The following is a 20,918-nucleotide window of genomic DNA, read 5'->3' as shown; positions in this document are numbered from 1 at the left end:
TCTAATGAGAGCAGAATCCAATTTGGCGGGAATATTAGGAAACATCATTAGGCGGGGATATTAGCGGGGAAACAAATTCCAACATATGCAGAACTTCGAAGACTGCAAATAAATTATAAGAAGCCTTCTAAAGACGGAGCTGCTTTGTGGTTTGAAAGCAAAGAAAATGAGGTGACTTCATGGAGAGATTTTGAGACAGAATTTTTTATAACGGTGCAGGTGAAACAGGTTAAAATCGATCAACTCGAAGTAGAATTTGACTGAAAGTACTTTAAAAAGTTTATTTGACCTCGTTACAATCTATGCACGGCCAACCAAATGGGGGCCCTGCAGGGGCCCTCTTGGCCGGGGGCCCCGGGGCAATGCCTCTGTTGCCCAATGGTAGTTACGGCCCTGCCAGTGGGTGATAATTACCAGTCCGATTTTTGCATGAGAGTTTAACGAAAGAGTAACAAATCAATTGGAAGTTCTGTCCGACAAAATACATGGGACGTTTTCGTAGTCTTAAGTTCCAAATTTTTAACCTGTTCCACAATTAAAACTTCCCCTGCCAGTGTTCCCATACATCAAAGTTTGTCCGACTAGACACCGTTATTAAGTTTTAACAAAATTTCAGCTTGCTATTGATCAACTTTTTTTTGGTAAGCGGGATCCAGGCCTATTATATAAAAAGAAACTTACCAATTCTTTTAAATTAAAAAATAAAAAGTTATTGAACTAAATGAGAACATCTTTTTTCTGTAAAAAGTAATCCTCAACAATTGCTTAAGCACACGTGCAGAGTTCTTTGCTCCTTATTCCCGATCGATATCGGATAAATCAACAACGTCACATTGTTTCTAATGGTCGGCTATCGAGAAAGCATCGGGTGAAATGATGTAAACCGCAGTCCAGATGTTTTAATTCATTACCCCCCGTTTCCTGTTGCGTGCATATTTTAATGTCATATGGCTGGAAATGGATGTACGAATATGTCGTCGACGTCGACGATGAATACCGTGCCAAAATAAATATCGGTTGAATGATGTGTTTGCATTGAGAAAGTTTTAACTGTTTTTTTCTGGTTTCTTCAGTCTTTTGTATTGTTTCTTGAACTCGATGTATGTTGTCTATGTATCCTTGAAAAACGATTCGAGGATTTTATTCTTTAGTTTATGTACCTACCAAATACAAACCCTTTTTTATTATTAAACTAAACAAAAACGACTTGGTGCCATTATAGTATGCGGTATACCGTCGCGTTTCTACTATAGCGTGCGGTCTACCGAGAGATGCAGTGCATAACACATATTATTACAGTGGCGGAAAAAAATCTTTACGAGATGAATAAAACGCATAAATCAGAAGAATTACTATTTTACTTTTACAAATTAACACTTTGTCATATTAATTTATTATTTCAGTTAGAAATAAGCCAATTTTGTGGCAGCAGGACAGAGATCGATGGAACGAATTTTGGGAAGTCTATGTCCAAGAATGAAAGATATAACGCTAAGAAGAAGTTAAATCAGAAGAAGAACAGGCGTCACAGATGCAGTGGCGGATCCAGCTTCGTTAAGAGGAGGGGCCGATTGGCTAAATTTCTATAAAAATAAATGAATGTATTTATAATCTTTATATGTAATTCAAAAAAATTAAATCACTTGGTTTGAGAGGGGGGCCCAATCGCTCCTCCCTGGATCCGCCACTGCACAGATGTTATAGAGCGAATAGCATGTCTGAAGTGGAATTGGGCGGGCTATGAAGCCAGAATAAAGGACGGGAGGTGGACTCAAAAAATTACAGTGTGGAGACCAAAGGCAGACAGAAGAAGTAGAGGTAGACCACCAACACGATGGGCTTCTTCTTCTTTAAGTACCGTCTCCCAATCGGAGGTTGGATATCATCATCACTATCTTTACTCTATCTACAGTTGCTCTGAAGAGTTCTATACAACTGCATTTAAACCAGTCCCTTAAATTCTTCAACCATGACACTCTCCTTCTTGTTATACTTCTTTCTCCTCTTATCCTTCTCAGTCTTAGCAGTTCATATCGCTGTCCCCTCATTACGTGTCCCAGATATTGCAACTTTCTTATTTTTGTAGTGTTTATGATTTCGTATTCTTTGTCCATTTCTCGCAATAGTTCCGAGTTAGTTTTTTTCTGTATCCATGCTATTCTAAGCATCCTCCTGTAACACCACATTTCAAAGGACTGTAGATTATTTATGTGTTCTTGATTCCAGGGCCGTAACTACGATGTTATGGCTGGGTGCCCTCTCTGGGTGCCTGATCGGGAAGTTTATCCCCCAGCGGGAGGGAGGGGTCCGGAAAAATGTTTGACATTAATCCCTTGAAAACACATTTTAATGCATTCCGTGACTGACAATTCTTGTACCTACATATTGCTATTTTAGTTGACCAACACAAAAAAAAATTGAAATCACCTTATTTTAAGCTTAATAATTTTGCCAGTACCGTCAATATAACATCTTTTCTGTTTTCATGAAAAATATGCTATAATGCTAATTACAATGTTCGGCTAAAATGTAGGTTTATAATCGCGTTATATTGCCTCTATTGGCAGTATAAAGCGAAACCAACTTACAGTGAAGCCGAACAATGTAAAAGGCAATGTGCCTTTTTACAAACATGTTGTTATTATTATTATGTTCGTCTCTTTCATTTCTTTTATTACTTTTCAGAACTAGACTTGAAAGGCACTTCAAAACATCGCAAAATCGTATTTCAATGCATTGACTGCATCAAATCTTCCAGCCCAGCGTGTTGGATTGAGAGGATTTACAGTCACTTTCGAAGAACATCTTTCAGATTGGTATAAGAACTTCAGTGCCTCCTAACGAATGGCACTGTGGCCAAAAAAACAAACACTTTGAACAGTTTAAAAAAACTGGCAGATGTCTGTATCGTCTACAGCATCTTTCAACACAATATTCAAATTATGCGACGCGCAATGAACAAAAAAAACATGTGGTGCTTTATGAGGTCTGGACTAAATTGGTTAAGATAAAGTAGCTGGGAAAGGGGACCTCATTCCGGTTTGCATTTTAGTTTTTTTTTCGCCAAAATAGCTAATTTCCTCAGTAACAATTTATATCTTTAAGAAAAGTCTCGGGGGCCCCGGGCCCCCTCTTCCAATGGCATCTTAGGTTTTATTACGCCGAAATAACGAATGTCCTAAGTAATTATATAATCTTTTATATTAAGGTGCCGGGGCCCCAGCTTAGCTCAGGCCTCAGGTACCCGTGTTCTGTTCCAATAGACTAATTTCACAAGTGAAAAATTAAAACTTTATGTTGAGGTTTACGGTGCCCCTGTAAGATCTTTTTAAAATTGTGTCATTTGAAAATATTTCGTTGTGATCGACTTTTAAAATACATATTTTTATTTTCCTCGTTAAAATATATGCACTGCAAACCAAACGGTGGCCCCGGCGGGACCCCCTTGTCCGGGGGCCCCGGGGCTTGATTCAATGTCCAGCTTTCAAGTCCATATTGCAGTATTGAAAACACGTAGCATCTCAAAGCTCGTACTCTCAGTTCTAATCTAAGATCTTTGTTGCAGAGAATAGTTTTCATTTTTACAAATGCATTTCTTGCTATTTCTATCCTATCCCTTATCTCTATTGTTTGATCATTATTGTCTAAAATCGAGGTTCCTAGATATTTGTATTTATCAACACTTTCTATCGGTACATTTCCCAAATGTATGTTTGTTTGTATATTTGGTTTCTATGTTATTATCATGTATTTGGTCTTTTTTATATTCATTTTTAGTCCATATTTTTCACAGAAACTGTCTGTTTTGTTTAGCAGTAATTGGAATTGTTCAGCAGAGCTTGCCATAATCACGGTGTCATCAGCATATCTTATGTTGTTAATAGATCTTCCATTAATTATTATTCCTTCACTTCTTCAAAAATGGCTTAATTTTTGAATATGTGGCAAATAGTGCTTCATAATACATACCTGCCTAACTCCTTTCCTGATTTCAATTTCTGGACAGGGTTCGTTATCTATTACAATTTGTGCTCTTTGATTCCAGTAAAGGTTTGTTATTATTCGTACGTCCCTTTTGCCTATGTTTTTTGTCCTTAGAATTTAGACTAATTTTTCATGTCTTACTTTGTCAAATGCTTTTTCAAAATAAATGTAACAAACATGCACATCTACATTCATATCCAGGTCTCCTTGTCTAACCCCCCGTTCTACTTTTATGCGATTACTGTTAGTATGCAATTTGACGGTGGTTGTTGCCTGTAAGTATATTTTGTATACCTATAATCTAGCCTGCATTCTTTAAGCGCCTGTAATATGTTGCTAAGCTCAACTGTGTCTTGTGGGGAGTACTTAAAGATAAAGTTTTTGTCAATTTGAAGTTCTCCTTGCCAAATTTTTAAGTCTGTAGAAAGACTTGTTTCACTGTGTATAAGCGTTGCCAAAAATGTATTGATGAAGGTGGTTTACATTTTGAACATAAAATGTAAAGCATGCACTTCTTTGTACCTACTTATTTAAATAAACAATAAACGTTTTTTTTACTTCAGTTATTTTTGCTTTAATTAATATACAAAACGGTTAACTGACTTTTGGTCCACCCGGTATTTTGTCGGGCAGAACATCCAATTGATTTATCCCTTTCATTTAACTCTCATGCAAAAAATCAGACTGTTATTAATAAAACCAACATGATTCCTGTCATTTGACATGTTCTTCGTGTTCCACTCATTAAAATGTCCAGTTGGTGATAAACACCAGTCTGATTTTTGCATGAGAGTTTAATGAAATGGTAAAAAATCAATGGGAAGTTCTGTCCGACGAAATACATGGAACGTTTTCGTAGTCTGACGTTCCAAATTTTTAGCCTGTTCCACAATAAAAACTTCCCCTGTACCAGTGTTCCCATACATCAAAGTTTGTCCGACTAGACACCGTTAAGCTATTAACAAATTTTCAGCTTGCTATTAATCAACTTTTTTTTGGTACTCGGGATCCAGGTCGATTATTTTCAAAAACAATTTGAGAATGTGACTTATTAATGATATTGCTCTGTATTCACTACAATCTTTAGCCTTTGTATTTTTAGGGATAGCACAAAAGGTGGAGAGTAACCACTGTTTGGGTATGTGTCCTGTCTTGTACACTGTATTAAATAAGTTGTCTAATGTTTCATCATTTATGCATTTTAAGACTTCCACTGGGATTTGGTCTGGACCTACAGCTTTACCATTTTTGTTGTTTTTTAATGACACGATGGGCAGACGACGTCAAAAGGTTTGCTCGGAATTGGCTGCAGCCCAAGGCCGACACAGCTGCAAGAAATTCGGGAGGCCTATGTTCAACTTTGGATGCAGAAGGCTGGATGATGAGTGGAATTTTGTGGAATTATTGAAAACAATGGACCCCGCAACACTCCTTAGGAAAAAGTGGTCCCGGTCAAATTTAACGAAACTTTGGTCAATGATAGTTTTCAGTGAGTTGGTTTAAATGCGTTGGGAATATAACACTTGAAAGAAAGGCTAAATAGCTGAAGACTTTAAATTAACTGATGCTGATTTATTAAAAATCAATATGATTTCAAAAATAACACAGTAATCTCTTTTTAAATTTAATTTATGATCGTTTAAGGGCCTTCAACTGTGTCAGTTTAATATAGAAATACGTCGTCAACAAACTCTCAGAAGCTTCCGATAAATGTTTAAGTATGAATATAATACATCGTTATCATCGTGAGTAGTAGCAATCTAATAAAATATGGCAGTAAAAATGTTAAGTAAATAACTAATTGGTTGTTTATCTCTTTCTTTAATTTATCGTTAATAGTTTCGGAGCATGGATGAAGATTTATCTCTATGTACACTATCATTTTATTGAGTTTAGATAAGATTAATCCTATATTTAAATCATTGCAACACCCTTTCTTTACATTAAGAGTAGGCATATAACATAACGGATTTGATATTTATTTTGGTAAATATCATCAAAACCTTTGATAGTAACGTAGGGACTAATAATAAGCCCAGCATCAGAACTTACATACAAAACTGGAATTTTTTCAGTTTTCATTCAAAATATACCAGAAGCGTTTTTTTTTCGTATTTGAATTTCTGGAAATAATCGCGTCAGAGAAATCAAAAAAAAAAAAACACAAAATTTAAGAAAGTTTTAATTTTTTATTTTTTTATTTATATCAAATTAAATTTGTTGTGCATTGAGTCAGTTAATTTTGTAGCACTTAACCCGACATTATCATCAGTAACAAATGCGAAACAAGGAAAACATTGAAAAAATAATAAATGCATAAAAATTTCGCATGTACTATAGCAATAATTGTATTCAGAATTGAGTCAAGAAAAGGCAGGTATCACTAGTTTTAATATAATGTGTTGCCACCACGATTATATCTAGATACCACTCATCATCCGATTTGGCATAGAACTAATCACGTTTTAGACGTCCTTTGGGGAAAGTGGCCCATCCCTCAATAAGAACCTTTTGAGGCCAACGGCGTAACCAGGATGATATCCTAAGGGGGGTTACAACTACTGGAGAGTCTCTGGGGGTATGGTTTTAAGCGTATAGAGCTCAAAGTACATCCCAATGGGGAGGGGGTTATAACCCCCCCAAACCCCCTGGTTACGCCTATGTTTGAAGCTCTTCACATTTTGTGAGAGCAGGTATACGGCGTTTACATGCCTTTTGAGAAGGCTCCATATTTGCTCAATAGGATTAAAGTATGGACTTTGAGCAGACCAGTCCATTTTTGGAATACTTTGGAATACAAAACATCTTCAAGATGCTGTGTTACAATCCTTGCAGTGTGTGATCTCGCATTATCTTGCATTAGCCGAAAACCATCACCAATAAATATGGCATCACATGATGTTGTAGGATCTCCGTTTTGTATCGGTATGTTGTTAATGTGCCAATCTCAATCAAGACGAGATCCGTGTGAGCCTCAAAAAATCTCTGGCCAATACATTACTGAGCCACTACCAAAAGCAACCCAGTGTGTCCGAGTGCAGGCAGCTTAACGTTCTCAAGCCCTTCTGTGAACCTTATTTCGGCCACATTTACTATACATTGATATTATAACGTTCTCAAGCCCTTCTGTGAACCTTATTTCGGCCACATTTACTATACATTGATATTCTACACTCATTAGTAACCAATACTTTGCCCCGATCGTCTATTGGCCAATTGATGTGTTCACGGTCAAATGTAAGTCTGCGTCTTTATGTGAGCAGCAGTAAGTAATGGCCTAGTTGCTGTATTGCAAGCTATCAAACTCTGTTCTGTTAACCTTTGTTGAACACAAAAAGCTGATTACTGGTCCTTGATCTTGTTGAATATTATGGTTTTGAAGCATTTTAGCAGTTTGCGTCCGGTTTGACAATGCAGCAATAGTGAGGACGCAATCTTTATATTACTTTTACCCATGTTGCGCTGCCCCCTCCCCCCAATTGCAAAAATTAAAAAACAAATAGCACTGATTTATGAGGTATTTATGAGCTTTCATATTCCCCAAATTAAAAATTTTGAGCTCGTTACACTGGGCAGGAATTTAATATTCTAAAGCCCCCCACTACTTAAAAATAGGGATATTGAATCGATCTTTGCGTCAGAATTACGAGCTATTTATGAGCGTTCGAAGTGATATAGTTTTGATTTTTGAGCTCATCCCCTTCACCCTCAAACAACCCTTTAATTGATTCAACTTAAGAGAAAAATGCTGAGAAAAATTAAAATATATCGTATCACGAATGTAATTCATGTAGCGTATACACTCCAAGAATAAACTCTTAAATCACGCACATTTTGATTATTGAGCTACAACTCCTCCGCAAGAAAACCACCCCATCTTCCCGACTTAACAGAGAATTGTACTTAAAATGAATTAAACTAATTATTTGGCTACTTCATATCGTTTAATAATGTATGAGCTCGCAAAAGAGGCGCATTTAGATCATTGAATTGAAATTTATTTTGTACAGTGCAGTCGCTGAGGGTAAAAATCAACTACGAGTATTACTTTCGGTTTCGGTGAACCTCCTGTCACCTTGCGCTTTTACCCTGTGGGTGCATACCACCCCTTCTCGGAGGTGAAATCATTTTATAAAAAGTAACTCCACAAATCGATTGAGTAACAAATTCTAAGCAAAATTTGTTATATAATCTATTAAAATATATCAATACTTTTTGGGTTATTCAGGATAAAAAATTGTAATTTTCGAGAAAAAAACTACAACAGATAATGGAACAGAAATATACAAAGAATGGGATGAAAATAAACCTAAAGAAAACTGAATACCTAACAACGGAAAATACAGAAATAAAGCAGCTGGAAGTAGACGAAGGTAAAAAAATCAAATTAACAGACAAGTACAAGTATTTAGGTTTCATAATATTAAACAAAGGAACAACGGAAAAAGATATAAAAAATAGACTAGGACAAACGAGAGACCACATGCAAAAATTGAACTAGGTACTGTGGGATAAGAACATCAGTTTAAAAATAAAAAGGAGAATATATAATTCCATGACAAGAAGTATCCTCACTACTTATGGGTGTGAAAATTGGACAATAAATAAAGAAACCAAAATAAAATAAGAGCAACAGAGATGGAATTCTTAAGGAGAAGCTGCAGAGTAACAAAAAAAGATAAAATAAAAATAACAGAGATTAAGAAAAGAATGGGAATGAACTCAGATATAACAGACTACAACGAACAGAAGAGATTAACCTGGTACCGACATATCAGAAGAGCAGACCAAAATCGTTGGATAAATAGAATAACAGAATGGCGCTAGATAGGAAGAAAGAAGAGAGGCAAACCCAGAAGATCTTTCAGAGATGAAGTGGACGAAGCAATGGAAAAGAAATCTACAGGAAGGGACTGCAAAAGGGGGCAAAACAGAAAGAACTGGAGAGAACGGTTGAGTAAAGGAATACAGTGAACACTGTGGAAATCCTTAGTAAATAATAATAAACTTTCAAGTCCCCGCAGAGATAAACGCAGTCGAAATATTGTATCAAATTGAACTATATTCATTGCCTCACTCTAACTGTCACATTCTACCACCATTAAGGATGTTTTTAGAAAGGATATTGCTATCATCAATAGAAAAAACGCAGACAATAATAGCATTGCAACTCAATACAAAGCTTCAAATGTATTGAATTTTTAAAATAGTATTAAGTACGTTTATTTTAAAACGAAATCATCAAACCAAAAAATTGCAAACAAAACAATCGTATTTGTATTTGTTGTGTGACCACATCTCCGGAAATAATGAAACCATTGGACTGTCGTGAATAACAGAACAGATTGAAAGAGGAAAGTGCCTATTTTTTGCAAATGTGATTTGAGCTAATTTATCAATATTCCGTTATACATATTAGTCCATTCACACACGGTAAAATATTGCAATACCTCCAAATTTTCAAGAACCGTCTGGGTTGACATGAAATGTGAGATACACATAGCTAACATGTCAAGGAAAAAAAGTGTTATTGTGCCGATGTGTGCTTAATACGTTAACTTCTCAACAAAACTCAAACTTTTCAACTCAAACAATAAGTATTTTATCGAAAAAAAAATCATTCTTAGTAGAAACATAGCTTATAAAAAGTGAAAAAAATGGTGTGTGTATGAGATCTCTAGACCCAGTAGAAGAAGAGCTGTAGCTAATGAAAAATAGGTTAATGTTCGTCAAATTCCAAATCGAATATTTCAGCGCGAAATTACCAAAAAATGAAGCACTTTTTGGGGAAAACTCATGACAACTTTTTAAAGTGTTTAAAAAAAGCTTTATTTTTGATTTTTTTAAAAGTTTCTAGCATCTACAGTAAGCTAGTTACGCTCAAAATAAAGTTGGTGCCTTTTTTTCTTAAAAAAAAAATCGTGAACATCACCTCCTAATTAGCATCCCAAATGAAATTAATCGTTACCGCTTCACAAGTTGCTTTACTCGCATATGTATTGTTTATATGATTGTTTTTGAAATTGGCTATATTTGAAAGGGCTTGAACGAGTCAATAATCACAAGATGATTTCTTTGAACAGCAATATCTTAAAACAATTTGTATCTTACAGAAAAACAGAAAATCCAAAATATTAAGAGAGCAATATTAACCAAATATTAACCAAATAATTTATTTAGACAAAAATAATTTATTTTATTTTAACGTATAATCTTTTGATTAAAATTAAAAATTATAGTTTTGCAATAACAAAACCTAACCGCGCTAGAGCTACTACAGGTTTAGGCGTGGGGCGTGCGGAAACGCGTCCAACCTGCACTTTGAAATTTTTCAGAAAGTCGTAGACTCGCTCAAACGAAGTAGTTAAAATTGACTTTTCTAATCATTTTCAAAAAAGAACGAAGTACTGGGGACTATTAGTTCAATAATTAAATTCTAAGGATAAGATAATTCTGCATATTTTGCATCTGCTTTTGGGACAGATACGTTGATAAGATGAGTAAGACCTAATATCAGTCGTCAATGTATCCTTTTTTTTTCACATATGTTTATTTTGTATTTATGATTGACAAGTCTCAATATTTGTGAATAAAATAATGAATAACAGCTCCTAAAAAATGGTGACCCAGAATGTACCCTTAGTTAAAATGATCCCTGCGTAACGTATATTAGTAGATACCTATAATTTCTAATGATCAAAAACAATAAGGGCCGGTATTTCCAACCTCACTTAAGCCAAAGCTTACTTTAAGCCTTTGCTTAAGCTTGGATGCCTGTATTTCCACTTCAATTTGAGGCTTAAGCCTAGACTTAAACCAAATAATTTTAAGCTCGCGCGGGAGTTGGTTTAAGCCTTTGCTTAAAATTTGTTTTCTGTTTTTTGAGGTTATTTCTATAGATTATTAATTATAGAGTTGTTTTGAAAACCAACTTTTAAGTAATAACGTTAGTATTGGATTATTAAATAATAATCTATTAATTTATTAATCGTAATAACGATTATTAAAATTCTTACTACTTTTGGAAGGTGTAGGCACATAAAAATTGTTTATTTCTACAATGCTTGGTAGGTATATTTATTTTACAAAAATAAACTTACATTCCAATTTGACATTTTAAGGAATATATCCAATAAACAAAATTACAAAGACGGATCTATTGCTTATGCAAAATAACAATAAAAATATAACCAGAGAAATATGACAATAAACTAAAAACACATGTACCATGTACACAAAATTAAGTGAAGTAAAAATAACATTGATACAGATGACAAGATAAAATTAAATGTCAACAGTAGTGGTTTTTACCTCAGAACAGTTAGCTCTGGCACTTTGACGTATTCAGAGGTACCAAACCAATTAACTTTACAGCTGAGCATCAGTTTAGTTAAGAGAATGATGGAAATACGGCACCCAGTTTAAGCTTCTCCTTAACTTTTGACACAGGCTTAGCTAAGCAAAAGCTTAAGTAGCTATTGAAATACCGGCCCTTAAGTGTATAAAAGCAATAAGATACTAAAAATTAATAATACAAATAATGAACTTACTGGCACCTCCAAAAGAAGAAGCAGCTAAGAAAAAAATATTAATAAGACATTGTTTTTTATTTTGGTGTTATTATTATTTGAGTCTTTCAGCTAATTCCACCAGTTTTTAATATAAAATAATCTATAATGTTGAAGCACAGAAGTAGAAAGACTCAATGATGTGTTGAAAAACAAAAATCTACCAATAAATCTGAAAAATGGTATTCAACAGTTGTATTCTATCAGTTATGACACATGGAATGGAGACCATGACACTTACAGAGTTATCAGCCAATAGATTGAGAACGACACAGAGAGCGATCGAACGATCGATGTTAGGAGTAGGGATGGCGGTTATTGACAAAACACCGGTTTTTGGTTATACCGGTTTTTCTACCTACGGTTTAACCTGGCGGTTATAACCGGTCAAAAAAAAACGGTTATTCCATAAACCGGTGTTCGGTTTTTTTATTCATAGCTAATACCCGATAGGTTACATTTACATTGCGCTTTAGTTGGCGATACTCCATTCAAATCGATATCATTCTATATCAGTATAGAAATCAGTCCTCAGTGTTGTGAAATCGGTTTCAATCAGCTGAAAATTTCTCATTTACGCACGGGGAGCGAAAAATTTTCCCATTTTTTCTCTGAATTCAGTATTTTTTCCACTTATCCGGTTTTTCACCAGTTATTACTTTAAAAAGAAAAAACGGATTATAACCGGGTCAAAAAAACAACCGGAAAAACCGATTATTGCCGAGTAAAAAAACCGGTTTCAGGTTATAACCGGTAGGTTTTTCCCATCCCTAGTTAGGAGTATCTCTGACGGAGCATATACGAAATGAGGACGTGCGAAGCAGGACGAAGATGGAAGATGTAATTGGAAGAATTGGGCAAATTAAATGGAACTGGGTAGGACATGTGGCACAGCAAAACAACGAAAGGTTGAAACATTGTACATTGTAGAACATGCGAGCACAGTCGTAGTAGAGGAAGACCACAAAATGGAAGATGTACAATGAGGTAATTGGCTGGAGCACGATTGGCTGATAACAGACGGCTTCCGAAAAAACAAATCCTTTCGTTTAAGAAACTATTAGAGAAATAGGACAAGAAACATAACTAATGTTGATGCTTTCGGTTTAATTTAAGTCTGAAGATGCTTCCTGTAAGTAATAAAACTTGTTCTTCTGTGACTATGATTGTAAACCAAGTGTCATGCTTTATTTTTTATTTGTTTAGAAACCATATTGCCAGTATCTGTGACTACGAAAGAGTGGATAAACATTTCAGTTTAATGATTTTTTCAAAAACTTTCTAAACATGAATGCCTGTTATCACATTTCATTTTATCCTAAAATCCGGTGAAATTTGACTCTATTGATTATACACTTACTTAAAATAACATCCACATTCATCAGTCGTATAAAAATATGGTAAGCGTGAAAATTGAAATGTATTAGTATAGTACATAAAGGCATACATAAAAAATACATAAGTATATTTTAGCATTCTGGACATGTTTCATTACAAATTTTGTGCCCCAAAATCATATACGCCAATAGGACAAGCACACCGCACTTATATGTACGAGGCCTAACGCCACCTGATGTGTACATCTGAGGAATGCTGAAGGAGGCAGACCGATCCACCATCTGACATTCCGGATTTACGGATTAGAATTAAAGATTTTTTCGTGTCAGAGGGTATCTTTAACATTTGTTTAAGGGCAGCCAAAATCCAACAATTGAATTTATTAAGTTTTTTTGTTATGACTGAAAATCATCTTCTCTTTCCAACGATATATTTTATAGTAGAAAATATCTATGGTTACAAAATTATTTGTTTTTTGAACGTCTGCACTCAACTTACCGTGTACTGGTAGCTTTCTTTACATTATGAGTGTTTTATGTTTTTGTGATTTCCCGAATACTAGGTTGTTTAACTTTTGATGTCAAATATCTCTGGATCCTTAGATGACAGAAGGTCCAAATTTTTACAGTAGTTGTAGATAAATAATATCAAGTTCCTGGAAAAGTTTTATTGAAAAATGTACAAAAAGAAGTGAAACAAAAAATAAAATCTAAACTATTTTGGGTTTTTTTGTGAAAGTATTTTAAATTATTTAAAGTAAATGTTTTTTTCACTCTAACTTTACAAAAATCTATGCAAAACTAAAGAATATATCTAGTTTAAAAATAAAAAAAATGTTAGGTCTCTAATAGACAAGGCGAAAACGGCGGGTTCGAAGGGAAAAATATTCCCATGAGATTTTTTTGCATAGTCACATTCGTGAGATATCCCAGAATAAGGTTCAAGAAGTCGCCCACGTGAAAAGTGGGCCAATTTTTTTTTAACCATTTTTTTTTTAATCAAATTGCAAGAATCAATATTCTTGGCCCGAACAATTTTTTCTTTAATTTTTTGGACCATTCTGGACAAAAAAGGTCTCTTATAATTTTTCTCTAAAGTTGATCGTTTTCGACTTATAAGCAAATTAAAATTGAAAAAAACGAAAAATGGCGATTTTCAAGGCTTAATAACTCGGTTAAAAGTTATTATTATGAAAGTCAATATATGACTAAATCAAAGTTTAAAGCCACCCCTACAAGATCCTGAAGAAATTTTTGTCATTATTTTATTACTAAGCTGTTATTTTTAAGTAATAATAGTACGCGCCATGCACGTGTGCGGCCGCTGTAAATTCTGAGTGCGAGAGAGAAGCCATTCCAGTAGTCCAATTGTGCATCTTACTCGCACTCACATTTACAGCGGCGTCAATATGATCAAACCGCTCTTTTTTATTAATTAAAAATAACAGCTTAGTAGTAAATTAATGACACAGATTTCTTCAGGATCATGTAGCGGCGACTTTAAACTTTGATTTAGTCACTTTCTGACTTTCATAATAATAATTTTTAACCGAGTTATTAAGTCTTAAAAATGGTTATTTTCGCGTTTTTCAAATTTTAAATTGCTTATAACTCGAAAAAGATCAACTTTAGAGAAAAAATATAAGAGAGTTTTTTTGTCCAGGATGGTCCAAAAAACCTAAAAAAAAAATAGTCCGGGCCAAAAATATTGATTTTTGCAATTTGATTAAAAAAAAATTGTTAAAAAAAAATTGGCCCACTTTTCACGTGGGCGACTTCTTGATCCTTATTCTGGGATGTCTCACGAATGTGATTATGCAAAAATATCTCATGGGAATATTTTTCCCAACGAACCCGCCGTTTCCGCCTTGTCTATAGGTGCATTGGTTACAGAGATATGTGACATAATGTTAATATTGTCGGTAAATGGGACTTCGGGACCTTAATCGGTAACGTCGTCGTCGTGAATAATGTTTGCAAGGCAAAGCAATATCATGTATACTAAATACCTAAATAATCACAAATATTTCAATATTCATTTCGGTAATGTTTATTTTACCGCATACTGTATAATACAGATTCAATATTTTTGAAGTTATACTTCTTTAGGCACGAGGGTGAATTTTTACATTCCCTGGCGCATGCGCACACCGACAGTATGGTATTAAATGGTATTAGTCGCTCAAACGTTATACGGGATCTGATTGGGTGTTAAAATCATCTGTCAATAATTGTTCAATATGGAGATTATAGATAAACAAAAATGTTGTGTATATTAGTTTTTATTGTTGTGATGGCAGAGAAAAAAGCAAATTTATAATTGTAGTGACTTTTTAAATAGTTTTTAAAAGCGGCAGGTACGTAATAATTATTGTAAATGTTTCAGTATCCTAATAAAAAATTACATAGGTACCTACCTATTTGGAAAATTTAAAATGAACCTACCAAAATAGTATATGTAATGCTTTGATTTTACATACTTTGATTACCATCAAAATTTCTACCAATATTCACCTAATACATTGTTATTCCACAAAATATTCCTTTAATTCCACAAAAATCAAACTAATTTGATTAAATTCATATAAGTAATAAACAACTCAAAAAGTTTATGGTGTAAACGTTCAGTTGGTGTATATTCCCACATGACAGATACGCGAATTTGGCGCAGTGGGAAAGCGCTTTGATTTTCGAACGACGGTAAGTGGGTTCGATTCCCAATGCAAGTTATTATTTATTTTTTTTATAAATTTTATGATTGTAAATATATTATTATATAATTTTTTTCAGAAAATACGAATTTAGTTAAAATTTTTGGCAACAATTATTGTTCAGAAATCATTTCTTTGTGGTATTTTTCAATGTGTCTGTGTGTGTTTTATTTAATTTTTTTAATTTTTGGTATTGTTTTAATAAAAATTTTTGGAAAATAGTAAGTATTAAAATTAGTTTAATATTTAAATTAAATATAAATAAACCGTTTAAAGTATATCGATTTCGCTGAAATCATAATATAATAGAAGTATAACTTCTTACGTGCGTACAAAGTACACACATTCTTCTTTTTACCCTGTTGAAACTCCCCAACGAATTGAGTACACATTGATAACTTGGCCTATTACCTATTACATATCCAGTAATTTTTGTAATTGTTATTGTGCAGTAAAACAAATTAAAATTTTATATACCGCTTTATGTCCATTTCAAAGTTTTTGTATCCTAATAAAAAAATATAACTTTTAAAACTGAGAGTGACAAGAATCTATGAAGAAATCAGAAGTTATGGGGAACTTCTCAATAAATACAGCTATGATAGACTGGGCAAAATGAATAGTGTAACAGGTGCATGCCAAGAATGCTGAAATATAGTATATCACGTACATTGTGTACATTTACATCAAACAATTAGTCCATTAAAATGTTACATTTTTTAGGCCATAGCTTGGATTTGTTAGAGGAGTCAATTGTATTTTTTAATGTGTAGAGGGGATCAGTAGAAGCTTAAGTTCAAGTTTTTGGGGTCGCCACCATTGTCCCCCGGCTTCCATCTTGGAAAAGGGGTGCAAAGGGGTTTCGCGCTATATCTCGTAAACTACCAACCCTACGGAAAATCGAATTGAACATAAAATGTAGCAAATTAAATTATACACAATTTTGTCTCTATTACTTTTTATCGTCAAGTGACCAACAAAAATAAGCAAAACAATTTTAACAATTTTCCTTTTGGAGGTTACAACTTTTTTTCAGTTCATTTTACAATAAAATAACATTATAGCAATTTTGTAGAGGGTTTTTCAGCGAACAATTTCCACTATAAAGTTGTTTAATTCTATTTATTTATCTAGGTTTTACAGCGCTCCAAACTTGACCAGATTCTCGAATGCTCATAGGGATACAATAAAAACAAAACGTTAGGCTTACTTTTCTATCTATATATTTTTTTACTCATACAATTTATTATGATTTTAACATTCCTATGCTATTATTAATCTATTTTTGACCTTTCCTCCACTATAAAACTTAGAACCCTAATCATATATAGAAAAGGCACAAGAAGTTGTTTGAGGACAAATTCGCCGGTCCAGAAGAAGAATGACGCAACCGCAAAATTCTTTAGAAGAACAAAAAAATGATTTTTAAATATTTAAAATAGGGATTAAATGAAGAGTAATCGTCCAGGAGCATCGGTATGGCGTTTGTTTTTTGACAACGATGGCTTTATTTTCATCGATATTGGTTCGAATTTCATTATCTTAATTTAATCGTTCCATTTTCAGCCCTATCTACAGTTGCGTCATTACGACGCAAATACCCTATTCGCGGTGTGCAAGTACTTGGAAAGGGAAACGAGAAACGACCGTGCGCGAGTCGCGGAGAAATATTGCAACTATCTTAAATAATTCATATTGTCAATTGAAATTGTCAAATTGACGTATATTTCATACCTTCTGTCATTGACGCAGAAAAATTATATATTGCTCCACAATATTGATATGATATGCAATTATTATATAAAGGTAAATTTAATTAATTGTATTTTGCTTGCAGTACTGCATTTTAATAACTGATTTTATTTACTACATACAATTGTTTACGTTTGCTAAACATAACCTGCATCTTATTTTTTCTTCTTATTATTTTTTTGGACTATGGTCTCGACAATTATCCAGCAACCAGGACTAATATAATTGGCCAATATAATTAAAAATGCGAATAAAAGTACAGAGCGTAGAAATAGAGGTCGCTTTGCCGAACTTGCACGGTCCCAATAGTAAGTGTCTCATCACATTTTTACAATTCGGTCGTTTTTATATATTAGACCAATCAAGTTAGTAAAAAATAAGCCATTTTTCGACATAACGGAAAAGACGAGCTGTGCCAGTTGAAAAGTGTAGTACGAGATATTATAAAAAGACTACCATCTTGGGATTCATCAATTTTTTAGTGGAACAGTTTTTAAATAAACAATCAAAACGTCAAACTTGGTTTTGTGCTCATAACTTAAAAAGTTGTTTATTTAGAGATTTGACGTCCACAGGTAACTTTTTAGAACAAAAAGATACATCGAATGAGATACGCTAAATGAAAATCGGTTAATAAACAAAAAAGTTATTGCAAAACGGACGACAAAATCACTGTTTTTGAATAATGTTAATATCAATTGTATTGTTTATTAAAATTTATTTAAATATACCTAAACTTGAGGGCATTATGATGTTTGAATGGTGTGCAAAAAATGGTCCATATCTGTTAAATAGTTTTTGCAAAATTGAATTTGTTTTTAAAATTTTTTGAAAAACGAGCTTATTTTTGAGGCTGGTCCAATTAATTTGGCTGAATGTGTCTCAATAATCCGGGGCTCATTTCCTTCGTTAAGATGTATACTAATAGCCTATGAAAAAAAAAGTAGAAAAAAATGACATGTACGTACACAAAATTATTTGTTAATAAATAGCAGTTTTTAAGCTTATAAACAATTTCAATAATTTTGTAGAAATTAGATCAAATTAAATCGCAATAAAAAATACGGAAATCTGGTTAAAATACACAACTTCTAAAAAAGAATCTTAGGTCCTACGACCCTTGGGGTCTGAGATAGCCCCTTTTTTTTAAATCACTGTTACGTTAATTAACAACACTAAGATATGAAATTAACCTATCTTTTATAAGAAAAGTCAGATTATTTAACGAAGTTTTTAGCAAGAAAAAATGTTAAAAATTGTATAAACGGTAGTGTTATAAGCAACGAGTATTTTGTGTTGCGACTAAAGTAAAAAAAAATAATGGGCGTAGCTGAATGAGAATAAATTCGCGGACTACCATTCGCTAGCGCTAGACCGTTTTTAACATTGACAGTATACCGGATTTGAAGCTTAATATTATATTTATATATTGTGGTAGAAACTTGAATTTTATGAATATTATTATGTTGCACATTTATTTAGTAAAATTATATTTTAAATAAATAAACTTAAAAAATAACAATAAAAAGGCCACTTTAAAAAAGGTTTATACATCCTATTAGCTGCTTTGTTTTGGATAATTTTGCAATGGAAATAAAATAAATGTTAGTATTTTAATGTGGTACCATAGATTAAAAAAAATAGTAAACTTGGTACAGTAGAACCCGATTGGTAGGTATATGCTATTTTTTCTTCTCTATTTTGAATCCGTGTGTAGTCCAGGCTGTATATCGTCGACCCCGTTAGGTAAATTATTCCGATTCGTATTTTTTGCACAAACTTACTACCAAGAGCTACCACGGCCGGAAAATTGTTTAGACAATTTTTTCATTAGTTTTATGTTTACTTATAAAAGTTGGGTGACAAACTGTTTAGTTTATAATTTTAATCAACGCAGCATTAAAACATAGGTCCTGAAGAAGTTTTCTGGAAAATTTCAAGTCAAAATATGCAACAGAAAAAAAGTTACGCGACCTTATAGACGAGTGGTACTCCCCAAAAAAACGCTCATTTCTCGAGATATCAACCACGGTGTGGTGAATGGCTAAGTTTGGTCTTACTTTATGCTTTTGATGCTGCTGAAAACGAAAATGAGTTTTATTTTGAATTTTAGATGGGGAAACATTGTCAAAATTGCAATTTTACCCTAAAAATAAAAAAAATGAAATCACGTTTTTCTTAAAATTAAAAGTTACACCACTTTTTTTCTATAAAACATTTTGTTCTCTCTACCCTAGATTTTAACATAAAATTAATTAAACAGCTAAATTTCAAATTTTTTTACTCAACTTTTGCGATTAAACTTTGCAATTCAAAAATCTGCACCTTCTACTTCAAACAATTTATACCTTTCCTTATAGCAAGACAGAAATATTGAAGCAGGTCCCATTGTCTTCAGAAAGGTGAGAAATATATACTATAAAAATTTCAAAAACAAATATTACAATGGAACAGAGTTGTAGCAAGTTAAACGCAAAAAAGGTGATTTTTTTTTATTTTTAGGGTAAAGTTGCGATTTTGATAATGTTTACCCACGTAAAATTCAAAACAACCCTAATTTTCGTTTTCAGCACCATCAAAAATATAAAGTATGACCAAAATTAGTATCAGAATCTCGAGAAATAAGCTTTTTTGGGGTGTGCCGCTCGTCGATAAAGTCACATAACATTTTTCCTATTGCATATTTTAAATTAAATTTTTTTTTGTCACTCAACTTTTTTAAGTAAACATGAAACTAACGAAATCTGACGACAAAATATTTAAAAATTAACAACTTCTCATTTAATGTGTTTAATCATTTTGGACAAATCTCATTGTTATCTAAATGCTTCAAAGATAATATAGTAACATTTTTCAAAAGGAAATATTTATAGCGACCAAAAATACAGTGAGTTAAATTTGAAAAATCATCAAAATTAATTTTTCGCATTTTTGCATAAAATTTGATTTTTGAACATGTTCCACTAATTTTAGAAAAAAATAAACTTCATATTCGGGTTCAGAGACCCCGAAAACATAAGGAATGACGAAAATTTGTCATTCAAATTAAATTTGATTTTTGTGGTCGGTATAACGTAATTTTAGGAGTTGCTGCCAGTCGCCAACCGCGCCCACTATTCAGTCAGTCGACTACGCCCGCTATTTTTTTACTTTAGTCGGAACGCAAAATACTATTTGTTTATAACACTCCTGTTTAAACAATTTTTAACATTTTTTCTTGCTAAAAACTTTGTTATAAACTTTGACTTTTCTTATAAAAGTTTGGATAATTTAAGCTCTTAGTGTTGTTAATTAACGTAACAGTGATTTTTTCAAAAAAAGGGGCCATCTCAGACCCCAAGAGTCGTAGGACCTAAAAATTTTTTTTAGAAGTTGTGTATTTTAACCAGCTTTCCGTATTTTTTATTGCCATTTAGCTTGATCTAATTTCTACGAAAATATTGTAATTGTTTATAAGCTTAAAAACTGCTATTTATTAACAAATAATTTTGTGTCCGTACATGTAATTTTTTTTTACTTTTTTTTCATAGGCTGTTAGTATACATCTTAACAAAGGAAATTAGCCC

At 33.1% G+C, this 20,918-nt stretch overlaps 1 protein-coding gene across 1 annotated transcript in view; it reads right to left on the bottom strand.

Moving 5' to 3' along the window:
* Window positions 1-20,918, bottom strand: part of LOC114324331 (tyrosine-protein phosphatase Lar) — a 574,734-nt gene that overhangs the window by 223,665 nt on the left and 330,151 nt on the right. Inside the window, exon 5 of the mRNA XM_028272137.2 lies at window positions 11,535-11,558. Coding sequence (XP_028127938.1) covers window positions 11,535-11,558 — 24 coding nt within the window. The remainder of the gene's footprint in view (window positions 1-11,534; window positions 11,559-20,918) is intronic.

Source organism: Diabrotica virgifera, chromosome 5, assembly GCF_917563875.1.
Source record: "Diabrotica virgifera virgifera chromosome 5, PGI_DIABVI_V3a".
Taxonomy (NCBI): domain Eukaryota; kingdom Metazoa; phylum Arthropoda; class Insecta; order Coleoptera; family Chrysomelidae; genus Diabrotica; species Diabrotica virgifera.
This window is presented reverse-complemented; position numbering and strand designations above follow the sequence as displayed.